This window comes from Ophidiomyces ophidiicola (genome assembly GCF_022830035.1).
Source record: "Ophidiomyces ophidiicola strain CBS 122913 chromosome Unknown scaffold_41, whole genome shotgun sequence".
Classification (NCBI taxonomy): domain Eukaryota; kingdom Fungi; phylum Ascomycota; class Eurotiomycetes; order Onygenales; family Onygenaceae; genus Ophidiomyces; species Ophidiomyces ophidiicola.
Genome location: NW_026054681.1, coordinates 49,020 through 65,804, shown reverse-complemented (window position 1 = coordinate 65,804; position 16,785 = coordinate 49,020). Strand labels below are relative to the sequence as shown.

General features: G+C 45.1%; 1 protein-coding gene across 1 annotated transcript; it reads right to left on the bottom strand.

Annotated features, from left to right (window-relative positions):
* Window positions 1-878: 878 nt before the first annotated feature.
* Window positions 879-16,527, bottom strand: LOZ57_006388 (uncharacterized protein; the record flags this gene model as incomplete). The annotated part of the gene is made up of 9 exons (XM_049255407.1): window positions 879-1,043; window positions 1,115-5,778; window positions 5,835-7,869; window positions 7,922-9,148; window positions 9,204-11,582; window positions 11,643-11,830; window positions 11,899-12,147; window positions 12,194-16,175; window positions 16,246-16,527. 9 exons carry the CDS (start codon window positions 16,525-16,527, stop codon window positions 879-881), a joined length of 15,171 nt encoding a protein of 5,056 aa, XP_049105624.1.
* Between the last annotated feature and the right edge of the window lie 258 nt (window positions 16,528-16,785).

Here is a 16,785-nt window from a genome sequence, read left to right as displayed (position 1 = left end):
CTCTAAGAGACAAGAAACAGATAGTTCAGTGGCGAAGGCGTGGGAATGAGAAGCGTGTATCCTCCTGAATTCTTGCTAACCTTCTGGAGTGCCAGGGTGAATTTGACGGAAACACGGCAGGTGAGGAGAAAGCATGCGGTAGAGCAAAGGTGAGATGGAGAGAGCGCAGGAGTTATATATTAAAGGAACCGGGGTCGATGATTTCCTCCATTCGCGCCAACGTCGAGACGTGCCACAAGGGCAAACACACGTTGCAATAATAATGCCCAATCGCCCTTGATGTTTTGAACGAGCAGTGAGGCAAATTGGCCGGGAGTGGGCGCCAGGCGAGAATAAGCGCGCGCGTTGTTTGGTTGAAACGGGGACGACGGGTTGAAACAAATCGTGCAGCAGATCTAGGATGGCTGTTGTTGCGAGACTCGACGCGCGCGGTTGGGCCGATGCGGGCGCGTCGCGATGCCGAGGAGATAAGATAGCGGCGGCGGGACAGCGTGTGTGGGATGGGAGAATGACAGCGGGCGAACGGACGGGTTGAGACTCAACGGCGACGATGAAGACGGTGGTGAGGATGGAGGACGGAACAGGAAATCTTGTCGAGGACGAGCGGGCAGTCACGGGACGGGTCGGGCGAGGCAGCAGGCGCTGTTGTGGTTGCCCGCTTCGGAAGGAAGTGGGCAGGCACACGCGCACGCGTTTGTTATGACTCGCCCGATACGGCTAGCGGCGCGGCGCGCATGTTTGTCCTGTTTGTGAGTCTTATCCGAATCAGGGCCCACATCGTCGTCGGCATGACATCATTGAATTCTTTTAGTCTAGTATTTACAAACAAATCTACTCAAAGTACATACTTGCGCAATGGTGCCGTTCAGCCCGGCCATCTAGTCCTTTTCTTCCCGTCTAGTAGTCCTGTATATGTCAAACAACTCCTGCTTCAATTCACCCATAATGGCTTCGGACAGGCCAATATTAATCCGTGTCTCTGGGCCAAAAATACCGACATCTAATGAATTGTGCCTGATGGCTGCTTCAACATCGATCGACGGCTAAATGACGCGGATGAGTACTCCGTATTTGTAGAGGACTGGGTTTAAGGAATTATTTCTAAGCCACTTACTTTAAAAATACGCCGAGATTCTGCTTCATTATCTTGGGTTCTATGCCCTCCACTAATCGCCTCCAAGTGGAAGGTTCCTGGCTCTCTTGGCATACCTTTCGTCATATCCGTTTCTTCAAGTAGCATAAAACTGGACAGCTCATTGCCGTCATGACTTATTGTGGTATCTGGGTATCTGAGAAAGTTAACAATCACGTCTAGCGTCACCCCAGTCCATTTTGCAATTTCATTCAAGGAGACGCATGAATTCTGGATATTGCTGATGCTGTGTATATCATGCTGGATAGATTGAGCCAGCTGAATAGTAGCACAGCCTCGCGGATTTTTGATATGCAGTGGGACAATATTCAGAGTCGGCGCTGCTAGCTCTAGGAGTCCATCCATTGCATTGGACCTATTGGCAAGGTAGAGGCCGAGTACCAAGCTTTCATGCGTGCTGTTTGAACAGTGAGAAAAGTATTTCATGTGAATTTTGGCGTATACTGCCAGGAATATGGATTGAATAGACACGCCATGGGTCCGTGCCACATTTTCCAGGTCTTCGATATCAGCAACGAGAGAAGGATGATAATTTGGCAATGTTCCTGGCCAATGAGAGGTCCTAGAAATACTAGATGGTGGAGTTTTATATTCTTGGCTTGCGCCTGTTAAGTATTTTGTCCAAAACGCCCTGCGGGCTTCAGCGGGTGAATTAGTGTGGCTAAAGGCAATGAAGTGGGATATGTCTTCCATAGCCCCAGACACCATGGATTTACCACAGCATGACATATAAAGTAGGTCTATAATCCGTTGCAGACTCACTGCATCGTACAACGCGTGGTGAATATGTAGCATCACGACTGTTTCTGAGCTGCATTGTGAAGCGTATAGCGTTACTAACCTCGAATTCCTTTCCGGCGAATGAAAGCGGTTTAGGGGATTTTTCAAATCATTTCTCCAGATAACTTGGTCGTTTTTGGATTTAAAAACGGCTTGCAAGTATGTCATATTATCATCGTCTGTCGAGATAAATTTTGTGCGGAGGATTGGGAGCTGGTGGATTACCTTATTCCAGCTGTCTTCCAGTTGCTCTTGTGAGACAGTTCCCTCTAAACGAAACATAAAATCTGGAAAGAAGAGTAGTCCGTTGGAATTTCTCCACATCTCCAGCATGTATACCTGTCCTGATGTTGCTGGAATAATGAATTCTAAGTCTTCCTCTTTAATATCATAATGTTGTAGTAGTGAGCCAAGGTATATCCCCTCCAACATCTTAGAGCATATTGACCTGATATCCAAGGGTTCTGAGTGGGTTTCAACAAACTTTGCTACCCGAGCCATTTTCTCAAGTGTACCAGCCATTAACATATCGCTGACTGGAAGTACAATCGACTCTTTTTTTAGCAATGATGAAACTTTGATTGCACTAATACTGTCAAGACCTATGTGAAATAATGTTGTATTTCTTGTAATTGAAGTCTCGGGAGTGTTTGACAATAACGATAGAACACGTCGAATTTGCTCTTGCATGATTGTCCAAGTTGTCTCCGGCTCTGAATTGACATTCAATTCGTGGGAGTCTTCCGGTTCTTCTGTGTCGGCTACAGAAAACGAGGAGCCGAATACGGAGACTTCATGCTCCCTAAAATCAACTGTCGGACTTTCAGGATTGTGGATAAGTTCTGCAAAGCAATATTGAACCTTCTCAAGTAGTTGGGTCGTTTCAACCTTGCTCAACGTTTCGCTCTTGCAAGCAACGCGCCAGACGACAGAGTCTTCAACTATTTCCAGTTCAACACATACTGGATATTCAACCTCCGCTAAGCTTTCGATAGACTTATATAGCCGCATATCTCCACCTGGTGGGCGCTTTTGCAACATGAATAAAGTATCAAATAAATCTTGGCTTCCAATTGCAGATAGGGCTTTCGCCTTTCGAAGAGGAAAGTGTTGATTCTCCAGTATACCGCCCAACATTTCTTGAACATATCGAAGCATATCGCGTCGAGTACCGTGAAGAATCCCACGAATAGCAACAGAATTCATTGTTGGAAAAATGATCTCTTCAGCGTCTGATGCATCTCTTCCCAACATCACAGTACCAAACACAACATCGAGCCGACATAAATATATTGCTAATACAACCAACCAACACGTAAGGCCCAACGTCTGAAGTGTGATCCCTTGGCTTTTACAAAATGCGAGGACAGTTGAGCTGGAGATCTCTGCAGTTGTCTCAGCACGATAAATTTCATGGGATATTCCTCCACTCCGCCTCGGAAAGGGTGCGGGTTTAATCCCTTGCAGGTACCCCTTCCAGAACTGCGAGCATGTTTCACTGTTAGCTGAGTTGACGATGTATTCTAGCACCCCGTGGTAGAGTTGTTGCTCGTGATCAGCCCCTGAGTAGTAGTATCTTGCAACATTCTGGTGGAAAAGGTCGAGTGACCAGCCATCATATAGCGCGTGGGCAATGGAGATAACCACAAATCGTTTTGAATCACTGTGTAAAAGGTTTAATCTAAATAGCGGACCTCCCAGGCCGCTATCTATTGCATGTCTTCTTTCTTTTTCAAAGATGGCATCAATTGACTGTTCGGCTGTCGCTGTCTCCATCCAATCTGTTTCGAAGCCCGCTGATCCAACGATCTGAACAAAGGAAAATGGTAGATTTGGGTTATAAAGTGGCATGAATGAGGTTCTGAATATCGGATTGGCTTCAACACCTTTCACCAATGCTTCTTTCAGCTTTTGGCTGTCAATATGAGGCTCAACTTCCAAGATATCGTGATTGTAGTAATGCATAAAGTCCGACGCTAGCATTTCTGCAAGCATGCTCTCTTGTAATGGCGTGGCAGGAAGTACATACTCAATATCGGAAAGATCGATACCATCACTCTCTAAACATGCACGGAACGATTTTTCAAGGGCCGTCAGTGATATGAGAGTTTTGTTCTTACATGTCGGAGTTGAGGAAAGTTCTTTCATCATAGACTTAATAGTTCGACAGTGCATTATCTTGCTAACTGGTAAAATGATTCCTAGTTTCTTTAGCCTTGACGACAACTTGATAGCATCAATGCTATCCAAACCAAGTTGGAGAATAGAAGTATTTTCATCTACTGTATTGTCAACGTTTGCCAGAATTGAGATTTCCCGGCGAAGCTGACAGGCATTGTTGCTCCATTCAAAATCGCCGGTGTTGTTATCCAAATTGCTGTTGACTGAACGGGGCTTCTCTTCAATGGGGTTTATGGCCGAAATAGCATCCATAGTAGCACACCCAGGGTAGGCCGCCATTGCTGTCGATGGGCTTTCTAGAAATCGCAGAAGGATGGTTTTGAACCGGTGAACTAGAGTGGTTGTATCATTGGCATTTAGAACGGAGCTCTTGGCTACAAGAGTAGCGACCAACAAATCATTTCCATGGTCTGTACACTCAAAAGCGATAGGGTAATCAGCCTCTGACTGGGAATCTGTAGGGCTCCATAGCAACCTTGACAGCTTGGTTGCGTCCTCAGAAGCCTTTTGAAATACAAATAATGCGTTAAATAAAGGATTATCGACACCTCGGCCCACCCATTTCATGATATCTCGGAGTGGTGTGTGTTGAAAGGGAAGAGTAGATATATGAAACTTATGGCAAGCTTGTATAAGATCCATGATTGATAACAGGGCTGGTGCTGAGACTGGGGCTGGGACGCAACTTGGGATAGTATTGAATAGCGGCCCAATAACGCTATCTACGCCATCGACATCCAGGGCCCTGCCAGAGGTTATCAGTCCAATTATAGGAATAAATCCAAAGTATTCCTTCAGTGCCCCAAGCCAGCAGCCATGTACTATAGCTTGTTCTGTAACACCAAGGTTTCGTCGAACCTCTTCAAGATTCCCTGTCACCATTTCGACGGTGGCATTATGAACCTTATCATTAAGTTGTTCGTCTGTAGCTATGAGTTTATGCTCGTCGATGGTTTTTAAATTCTCTGTCCAAAAATGTCTGGCGCCAGGGTTCTTGGCCAGCGGACCAAACGGCAAGATATCAATATAAGACGGTGTTTGTTGCCTCTCAATATCAAAATATGCTTGGGCAACGGTCTCTAAGAGGAGTGGAAGACTGATACCATCATATAAGCCATGAAACATATTCAGGCACATAACTGTTTTTAATGGCCCTCGAATAACCCCAGCTTCCCATATTTTCTCAGTGAAACTGCGAAAGGTCGAGCGCCACTCAGTATATCGGGTTTTTGAAACAGTCAAAACATCCGTATCACTTGTCTCAATGTTAAACCATGGGAAGGCATCGTCTTTTAGTACTACCTGTGCATGGCCGTCAACAGTTTCTAGAAATTTGGTGCGTAAAATTTGAGTAGTGCGTTGTGTTTTGCGCCAGGATTCCTCCAAGTGCCAAATGTCGACGTTTAATTCTAGCTCAAATGTAAAGTTTGAAAGATACATCCCTTGATTTTCAAGGAAGCTATATATCATCCCGTCTTGTAGTGGTGTGCTGGGTGCTATAGATTCAATAGTACTTGGGTTGATATGAAGCTCCGTGGACAATGTGTTTAGATGTTTGTGTGCAAAAGCCGAAACTATTTGTTTAGCAACCCGATACAGCTGCTGGTGTTGCTTGACATGATCAGATTTGCATAACTCTTCTGATAGTACGGAGACAACCGGGTCTAGATAATATATGTGAGCCTTCTTTCCTTCAAAAGAACGATGTTTCTATACTCACGTTTCATGATCAGTGCTGGCCGAGCACTAGAAAAGCCCGCTTCCCTCAAATGCTGGGCTAGAGATATTGCAGAGATAGAATCTATTCCAAGCTGGAAGACGTTCGATAACAATGTTATGTCTGATACGTTGCATCGTGCCACCTGGGAAATAACCGACATAATTTTCTGAGTACCCGGTAGTAGGGTAGGCTGTGTTTCATTCTTGTTTGGCGAAAGACTCTGCATTTCACTTGGAGTCAAGCTTGAATAAATTTGCTTCAGTAACTTCCTTTCAATCTTGTTATTTGGGGATAATGGAAACCTAGTGAGGGGGATGATATGTGTTGGTATCATGTATCCAGGAAGAGCAAGGTGACAGGCTCTTTGAATATTACGCAGAATCTCCAAGGTATCTGATGTAGAGTCAATAGACACAGCTGCTTCATTTTTATATAGCTTTTGCCGCGTGATAAAAGTCACGAGCTGTTCTTTTCCAGCAGAAGGATGTTTTAGTACCATCGTTGCTACTTCTCCCTCCAACGCCGCACCAGATTTAATAACGTGATTGATTTCGTCAATTTCAAGTCTTTGCCCTCGTAGCTTGACCTGATCGTCTATACGGCCAAGGAAGCAGAAGCTATTGTCGTGGAGCAGTCGTACAAGATCTCCAGTTCGGTACACCTTTTCTCCCCACGCATCCATGTATTGGAATCTTTTGTCTGTTAATTCGGGGTTGTTTAAGTAGCCACGACCGACAAGCGGGCCTGATACGCAAAGCTCACCAACACCGCCCCTTAATACCGGAATATCTGTTCCAGGTATGAAAACATAAGAGCTGACATTGTCGAATTGAGGGCCGATATTTGAGGGCTTGTCAAACTGGGTGACCCTGGGAAGCATGGTACAGCCAATCGTCACTTCTGTTGGTCCATATCCATTATAAATTACTTGTTTCTCGCCCCAAGTATCTAAAATCTCTTGATTCAGTGCCTCACCGCCAGTTATAAATACGCCACGGCAAAGGGAAGGAACATCTTCAGGTCGAAGTAGGCGTGCCAGACTAGGGGTCAAGTCGATGTGTGTTATCCTGAGTTGTCTAATAGCCCCGGGCAAATCCTCAAAAAGAATATCCCTTGGACAAGCCGTCAGGCAAATCCCTGCACTCCAGCTCCAATATTGCTCTAATACACTGACATCAAAATGAAATGAAGCGAATTGGAGCCAGCGAGACGTTTGATCCCAGTGGCCAGCAAACAATCTTTGAAACGCAAGCATTGCTTGTATGGCGTTGTTATGAGTGATTTCGCAACCCTTTGGAACACCGGTACTGCCTGAGGTATAGAGACAGTAGCAAGTATCATCTCCGAAAATTTGATCTTCCAAAATGGGAGGTTCGCTTGAAAATCCATCTAGAAGACTTGGCTCATCTATGGCAATGACTTCTATACCACCAATTCTCATCAAGTCCTTTTTGTCTTTGGAGGTGCATAGGAGAATATTCGACCCGGAATCCTTGATGATAAATTCCTTTCGCGCAATCGGGGCGCCGGGATCCAATGCAACATATGCGGACCCTATTTTCATAATTGCAAGAATGGAAAAATATGCTTCTGGGCACTTGTCAAAACAGATGCCAATCAGCTTTGATTTTCTTGCGCCGAGCCGCATAAGCAGATTCGCAAACCTATTTCCTTGATCATTAAATTCTTTGTAGGACCAGCTTTTGACTGCCAATTTGTCATGAGAGTGTTGATAAGCAAATTCAAGAGCAGTTCTTGAGGGGTGGTCGTTGGCGTTCAACTCTACAAATTGGTGCAAGAGGCGAACAGGAGCTTCTATCAAAGTATCTTTTCTAGGAACTACCGACGAGAGTCCTCTATCTGCCTGCTGAAATTGAGTGCAATCTGAATCTGGGGAAAAGATGGTGTTGACTAGTAGCCAGTCAAGTTGATCGAGTAGTAGTTGAGCCTGACCGACAGGTAGAATATTGCTCTTGAATGTTACGCAAAACTGCAACTTGTCGAGTGTAGGAACAATCTCAATGGAAATGGGATACTATCGACTCTATTAGCTCTGAAAAACTTGCTCTCTGGTTGACTCAACATACATCGGTCACAGCCTCCTCTTGAACTATGTTCCAAGACTGCTTCCTGTCTGCGGTTGACATGAATTTCTGATAAACAAACAGCGTATCAAACACTGTAGTCTCTGCGTGTGCCATACGTTGAATTTTGGCTAAAGGAACATATTGGCCCTTGATTAGAAGTGCATTCATTTGCATTGTTCTTTGAACAAGCTCCATATTACTTCCTCGAATCTTGTAGCAAGAAGGAACGGTGGTAAGACATGGAAAGACAATATCATGAGCGTCAGTGGAGATACTTCTGCCAGATAAAACAATTCCGTACGTAATATCATATTCCCCAACATAAGATGCGAGTAGCCGTGCCCAGGCTGCCTGAGAAGCTGCCTGTAAAGTAATCTCTTTTTGAGAGCAAGCTTCAACTATACTAGATAAAGGCTTTGAGCAAGGCTGGGAGAGTACACGTACTTCAAGTTTATCAGTTCGAACAGGATTTAAATCAGGAAATTTTGTGACAGGCATATCTTTGCATATGTCTTCCCATATATTCTCTGTCTCTTTCTCCTCAGTAGAGCTTCTAGATAAAATCTTCTCTAAGATAGGCGATATTGCCGGTGGCCTCGGGAGTTTGGCACCATTATAAAGTTGGGAAACTTCAGATAGAATGATATTCAAAGAATGAGCATCGTAAAGCGCATGAAGAGCTGAAAAGCGGAGAATTGTACGATCAGACAGCGTCTTCACCGTTAAGTACCAAGCCGGCCGGAAAAGTTGATTCAGGTAGTCAGAGCCCTTTGGCACTGGAATCTGCTCTGGCATGTCATCAAGGTTTTCACATGGTAGGTCGTTCCATGGAAGCTCGAATGCTCCACATCGATAAGTAATCATCGCAAATGGCGAGTGTTCGTCGTTGACATGGCAGAAGCCTGTTCTAAGCATTTCATTCCGTTCGACAGTAGTTTTCCATGCCGTTTTTAGAAGACCTTCGTCCATAGGATGCGTAGATTCGAGGCACATGTGATTAAAATATAAGTCACCTTCCGAATTGATGAATAATGCTAGCATTCCAGCCTGGACTGTGGTACATGGCCGCACAGATTCAATTTCACCTGCAAGACCACCTAAAGTGTGACAAATAACGTCCCAATGACGGCATTCAAAAGACTTAAAACTTAATGGTGATTGATCCAGATGTATTCCATCTGAACTTGGTCGCCGAAGTCGAAACGCAATTTCAGCAATGCTTGGGGTCTGCGAAGAAATCAGAAACAACTGACTTCCGGGTAGGGCAAAGGAAGAAACATACCTCTAGTATATCACCTGCAGAAATCTCGTACCCCCTAGTCTTCAAAGTTGAGGCGATCTGTATGGCATTAATGCTATCAAGGCCCAGCCTGTAAATTGTGGTCTCAAGTCCGATGCTCGTCGTATTAATGTTCGATAAAGATGACACTAACTCTCTAACTTCCAATGCTTCGGCCGTCCAGATATTTGTGTTATCCAACGTACTCTCCTTCTCAGCATCAGGTTTCGAAATACAGATGAAAGAACGAGGTATACTGCGTAGCATACTAGTATCCACAGCCCTAGCGGATGGATATTTCAACGTATGGAGAATTGAATCCGTGTAGTCCTGAAGCATCTGATCCAGATCCTCCAATGGAACGTGAGACCCATCACAATGGATCTTGATTTCGAGTAAGTCTTTGCCAGTATCTGGAACGACCTCACAGACAAAGGGAAAGTCCATATCTCCATTTTCATTCACCAATCTCCATATAGCTCCATCTAGCGGCCGGGGGCTTTTCTGTAAAAGCAAAAGTGTATCGAATAAGCGTGAACCATTAGGAGCAAAGCGTTGTTGTATCTGCCGTAGAGAGGTAAGTTGATATGGGAGCACTTGTACTTTAGACTTAAGCAGTTGCAGCATAAGATCACTATTAATAGTGTTTTTGTCTAGTTTCACTCTCATAGGAAGGGTGTTGAAGCAAGGACCAACGATCCGCTCCGCTCCGTTCACAGGCAGGGACCTGCAGCTGGTAACGTGTCCAAAACAGACATCAGAAGCGCAGGAATAAAATGCCAACAATTTTGCCCATGCGGCCTGTAAAAGGCTGAGAATAGTCACGTTGGCGTCTTTGCAGGAGTTTATCACAGAAGAAAGCGGGTGATCTAGTTGGGAGCTAAAGGTGTGGAATTTCCGTTGCGTAGGGTTCCCCGCGCGAGGCTTGGGGGATGCAATGTATGTCGGGAAAAATCCATCTAAATAGTCTCCCCAGAAGTAATCCGCCGCCTGAGTGTCTGTTTGAATCATTAGCTCCAAATAGGAGTCAAATGCCACCGGTGGGGGCAGTTCTTTGCCCAGCATAACATCTTCAACTTCTTGAAGTAGCCGCGCCATTGCCTCGCCATCATACAGGGCATGGTGAATAAAGAGGTGTAGTTGCGTTTCGCTTGTAGTGGCATTGTAAAGCTCTTTGAATATATATGGCAGTGTTGTTCTGTCGTGGTAAATCGCCGAATGCGCTAGGCTTTCCTTGGTATTATCTGAATCCGCATCAGAACACTTCAAGCGGGTCCAAGGTAACTCTGCAGTGTCTAAGACAATTTGCGCAAATGCGAACCGGGCGTTATCTGTTGGCAAGAAATATGTTCGAAGAATATCATGCCGTGAAACCATGACTTTCCAAGCGGATTTCAAATGGGAGACATTCGCCAGAATGTCAAAAGTCAGATGATTGAAGTACGACGTGGAGTCAACGGATGAAAACTTTGATAGCATTGCTTCTTGTAATGGAGTGCATGGCAGAATCTTTCTGATTTCTTTGCCCTGTTCTACGTTGCTTTTCACTTTCTCAATGAATTTTTCAGAAAACAGTTTTCCCAAAGAGGGAAGATCATGCTGTCTGATGATATCGGTGCTGACTTTTGAGCTAATAGCTGTCACGAGACGGGAAACGGTATCGTTTTTCATAATAACCGAAACATCTACCTGACCATACCCAGCCGATTTCAGCAGCCTCGAGAACGGTATTGCTGAGATGGAGTCCATACCCAAGCGATAAAACGAGGAGTGACGACCAATTAGTGAAGGGGATGTGTTGGTCACAGAGGCAATAAGTTGAACAATTTGTGACTCTGCCTCTGAAAATTCTTCAGTGTTGTCTGAAATTTCTGAATTATTCCCGAAGAGATCTAGATACTCAGGGGCTAACTGAGAAAATCTATCCACCAAAGCATTCGTATTGACTTTGCCGTTGACTGTCATAGGTATACGTTGTATCGGTAGGATAAAAGAAGGAATCATGTATTTTGGCAGTATTTGGGAAATGCTGTCGAAAATTTCTCTAGAGAAAGATGCTGAGTACTCCGACCCCTTAAGGACGCAGTCGCTATTTTCAGGAGTAGGTACCCAATACGACACTAACAGTTGATTCCCACTGGACTTGTAAACAAAGGTTGTACAGCTTTTTACAAGAGGATGTCGGAGGATAGCAGTGTTTATCTCCCCTAGTTCGATGCGTTGCCCTCTGAGTTTGATTAGATCATCTCGACGGCCTGCAAAGGCTAGAGAACCGTCAGGAAGCATGCGCCCATAATCTCCAGAGCGATACAATCTGCCATATTCCGCATGCTCAATAAATTTTTCTTTGGTGAGATTTGGCATATTCAAATATCCTAAAGCCTGGTATTATATTAGAATTTATGTCTCTTTTTATGTTTCCATGGATGATAAGAAACTTACAACTTGAGTACCTCCAAAGCAGAGCTCTCCAATAGCACCTTTAGGCACAAGAGAGAAAGATGATGGTGTATCAGAAATAACGAAAGCTGATGTATTTTTGAATGGCTTTCCGACGTTGCTCAAGAAATCCACTTTGCTCACACGAGGTTTGATGGTACAAATGTTCGTTGTCTCGCACGGACCGTAACCTAAGTGTTTGAGAATTAGCAAAAATAGCGAATAATAACAGCCGAACCAAAGGACGTCTTTGATTTACCCTGATATATCCCAACACCAGCCCACTCCTGCGCTACTCCTGCAGTCAAGGCTTCGCCAGCAGTAACTAAAAACTGAACTTGGGGGACGTTCTGAGGCTTGATAAGAGAAGCAACTGTGGGAGTAAGGCTGAGATGTGTGACATTGAATATGCGAATGACCTGTTCAATATCCCGAAAGAGAACATCGTTTGTTGCTGAACACAGGGTCATTCCCATGGCCCACGTAAAAAATATTTCGAACACGGAGACTGGCAAGATTAGTATTGTTATGATGGACTGAGTGTCCGTACTGACCATCAAAAGCATGGGAGCATGCCTGGAGCAATTTGGATCCGTTAGAGGTGGGGTATATTTCGGACAGGACAGCAATGTTGTCCCTCATATTATCATGGGATACCAGGACACCTTTGGGCACACCTGTACTTCCAGAGGTAAAAATGACATATGCGATATGTTGGCCTTCGTTCTGAGGTATAAGCTTGGAGGGAGTAAAGCCGTTCAGCGCCATACCATCGGAATCAAGAGCAATAATATCGTTTAAGGATTCTAAGTTAGCCAGGAGATGGGAAGTAGTGATACAAACATAGCAACTTGCCTCAGACACAATAGCATGCACCCTTTGAACGGGAGTTTGAGGAGTCAAAGGCACGTATCCGGCACCAGTGTCGATGACAGCCAATATGGATATATAAAGCTCAAGTGACTTTTCTAGATAAATGCAAACTAATGATCCGGGTCCAACCCCCAGCGTACGGAGTCGATTTGCAAGACAGTCAGAACGCGTGAGAAGCTCGGAGTAAGATAGTTTTTGAATGCTGATGGTACCCATGTCTGCATCGAACGCTTCTAGGAACTCCACAGCCGTTCTCGAAGGATCGAGAGCTGCGACCTGCCTGACTCCATCCGAAAGGCTAGGGAGGACAGCAGTACTGGTGAAGTGAGCATTCTCCGTAGACAAACATGATAATGGAAGATGTTCGTTTATGTCCTTGAGATTGAGGTCTGGCTTGTCAATAAAAATGGAAGCTAAATTTTCCAGTTGTTCAAATAGGATATTAACCTGTGACTCTGGTAGTGTGGACTCTTGGTAAGTAGCCTTTGCGGATAGAACACCATTTTTGATATCGAATTCTAAAGTGAGGCAAAATTCTAAAGCATCGGCCGATGCGACTTCATCCAGAATATCTGGTGAAACATGGTGTTCATTCGCCGTGTCCTGCCAGACAAACAAGGTGTCAAAGAGCGCTACGCTTGGGTGGAGTTTCGATGCCGCCTTTATGTCGCGAAACGGAAGAAGTCCATGAACAAGCGACCTTCTATTGAGACTATGAAGAGTGGCAAGTAAGTCCTGGATCGTTCGAATTTTTTCCAAATTGATGCGAATTGGAAGCGTGTTAATGCAGGGGCCAATGATGTCCTCAATACCGTCCACAGGAACTGTGCGACCTGAAGTTACAGAGCCAAAAACAACATCTGATATTCCATTGTATTGTCCGAAAAGAATTGCAAGGGCGCCTTGCAGAATCGTTTGACGACTGATATGCAAATCACGGGAAACGGCATCCAGGCATGAAATATCGACATCCAGCCTACGTTTTGTTGACCTCAATCTGCGGGGTATATCGCTGTGTTCCTGAAAGTTGGGCCATACTGTAGGTGAAACATCTTCGAGGTGGTCTCGCCAATAATCAATGGCGTCTATCCTTGCTTGCGATTCGAGAAATCTGGAAACATGATCAACAAAGAGTCGATACTGCGGTCTTTGTTTGCATGGCGATTTAGTCAAATGAGTCTGAAGATCGGCCGTAATATGCTCCCAGGACCATCCATCGTAAATGGCGTGATGAATGTGGACGAGAGCACGGATCCGGCCGTTACGCGCTTGAAGTTCAACCAAAAGAGGACGCAGTAAATCATAATGAGTATGGAATGCCAAATCATATTGAAACGTGTGACTTTCAACAAACGCATCTTCGTGAAGAGATTGCCAAACGATCTGTGCATATGTATGTCCCTGAACATTGGTCTCCACGAAACCTGATCGAAGGATTTCGTTTTGTGCAGCAATGAGAGAGAATGCACTACGTACGTCAGACAATGATATTTCATGCCCAAATTCCAATTCGACCCAATTTGAATATGGTCCTTTGATTCTCATGGATTCTGCGATCATAGATATCTGCATTGAGCTGCACGGCAGCACTTCATAGGATACTGAATGGCACCCCAAGGACCGTATGGCGGCATTTGCAGCTTCAACAACATTGATCCATGGTTCAGAAGCTGAAATGGAGATTGAGCCAGGGTCTTCTTTAGAAGGAAGAGTCTTCGCAATTTTCGCTATGCCTCGAATTGAATCCGCCTCCAGTATATGTGACACATCAAGATTCAGTCGCATGTTTCGCAGGCTCGAGGCAAGTTTGATCGCTTTGAGAGAATCAAGACCCAGCATCGTTAAACTTTCTAGGGGATCTACTGGAGATGATAGAATTTTGCCAGCACAGTCAGCTATTTTGCGTTCAGTCTCCGAACTGTACTTCGAGGGGTTAGTGCTTTGGAATTGCTTAGAAGCAGAATAGCTCTGTTCTAAGGCTTTTCTGTCAATTTTTCCTGATGCTAGACGTGGTAAGGTATCCATAGGAATAATATCACTGGGAACCATGAATTTCGGAAGCCACTTTTGACATATTTTTCGTACGGCTCCAGGGCCCGAGCCTCCGTCTTGTGAGACAAAGGCGACGAGAATGCCATCCACGACACAAGCGGCAGCGCTCACAATACCGGGCGCTTTGAAAATGGCGCTTTCAACCTCCCCCAATTCCATACGTTGGCCTCTAAGTTTCACCTGTCCTGATGTCACCCGACCAAGACATTCAATTTGACCATTGGGATGAAGTCGAGCTTTGTCGCCGGTTCTATAAAGCCGTCCATATATTTGGCTCATAATAAATGCTTTCTGGTTTTCCTCCGGACGATTGAGATACTCAGTTGCGAGTTGTAACCCTCCGACAACAAGCTCTCCGATGCAACCAACTGGAAGAACTTCTGGCTCCCCACTCACAGAAGGCTGTATAGGAATGATCAAAGCAGAGACAGATTGAAGGGGCGTACCAATGTTCCCCACACGCGAGCCAGTGGATAGCTTCGGGGCAATGGTGCAATGTATTGTGGCCTCTGTAGGCCCGTACATGGCATAGAGAGCACCGTTATCTGAGCTCGAAAAACCAAACTCATCAACAACCCTCCGCGTTAACATTTCACCAATTGTTAATAAAAGTCTCAGAGATGGCACTGCCTTTCTTTTACGGAGTAACTCCCCAGCCACTGTAGGGGTAAGCTCAGCGGCATCAATTTCCAACTCAGTCATCACGCCAATCAAATCATTTAGCATCAAATTGCGTTCGCAAGCCACAAGAGTAGCACCTCTAAAAAGAGGGAAAAGTATTTCGAAAACAGAAACATCGAATGTTGGGGCAGCAAACTGTAAAAATCTTTTAAAATGTGGGATGTGCTCCTCGTGGGCTAGAAGCGCCTGGGTTGCAGCATAATGTGAAAGAGCAACACCCTTTGGCACTCCCGTGGAGCCTGACGTATACATTACATATGCGAGGCCTTCGGGAGGAATATAAATATCACCTTCTGCCCCTGTACCACCATAATCGCTGGTTTCATCATCAATGGCAATAACAACAAGCGGCCTTTCAACACCAAAAAATGTTCCAATTAAACTTTTCAACGTAACGACGCAGTTTGCAGCGACATCGTTAACGATGAAGTTAACGCGGTCTGGGGGAGCATCTATGTGCAGGGGGCAAACTGCAGCTCCGGCCTTGAGGATGCCTAGCCAAGTAATGTATAACTCTGGCGACTGGGGAATTAAAAGGGGAATTATTGGGGTGGTAGGTGGCGAATATTCAAGTGAGTTCCGAATGCGCGACGCCAGGTGCGAAGAACGAGCATGAAGTTCATCATAACTAAGCGTATACCGGGTTCTATTTTTATCGAGAAACTCCAAGGCCAAGTTTTCTCCGCAGCGTTTCGAGACCATGCCATGTAAAAGGGATGGGCCTTGTATCGAATGTGGCTCGGGATTCACAACAGAGAGCTCAATATTATTAGATGACAATTGAGAAGAGGCCGTAATATTGGACTCAAGCTGCCTTGCAAGTTGCGCAAGATAAGTATTTGCGACACCGCCGGTTGATATAATATATCCATTGCCCTGCTCTAACGAACAGCTCACTGCAAGGCTGCAGTCTTCGGGGGGCGTGGCGGACTATATTTCTAGTCAGTCACCAAAGTAAAAAAGTAAATAGGGTAAAAAGCCATGCATCAACTGCGAATACTCCGGTGTATCCAAGTCCCTTTTGGCTGATCTCGGCAATCTTCACCCTTTCAAAGCTCCTCTTTAACAAATCGGTTTTCACAGCATCTCCATTTAAAGAAAAGACAGGGGTATCATCTCCGGTCAGGATTTGAAGAATAGCAGCCCATGAAAAGGCCACATCATCTAAGCTGAGCCCCGAAGTGCCACTGTTCCAAGTAACACTTGTCGACCGTAGGCTGGAACCCTCTGCATAGTCGAGTTGTGGGAAGGACGTATACATGTTCATGATTTCTTCATCCATGTTTAGAGCTCAAAAAACAATACACGCAAGGTTGCTGGGCTGCAAGAAACGTTTGGGGATCAACCTCGGGGTTTTTGGGGGGATAAATAAAGGGTTTTATTCGAAAGGAGAACGAAAAAGATCAAAAGCAGGAATGATTGCAAGAGTCCCGGCGACTGATGAAGGAGGTAAATTAATCACAGGCGTGCAATTCGTCCAGTTGCACATCAGCCATTACTCCACGCTTGGCTTGCAAATCACCTGGTGCTTCAAGGGCGC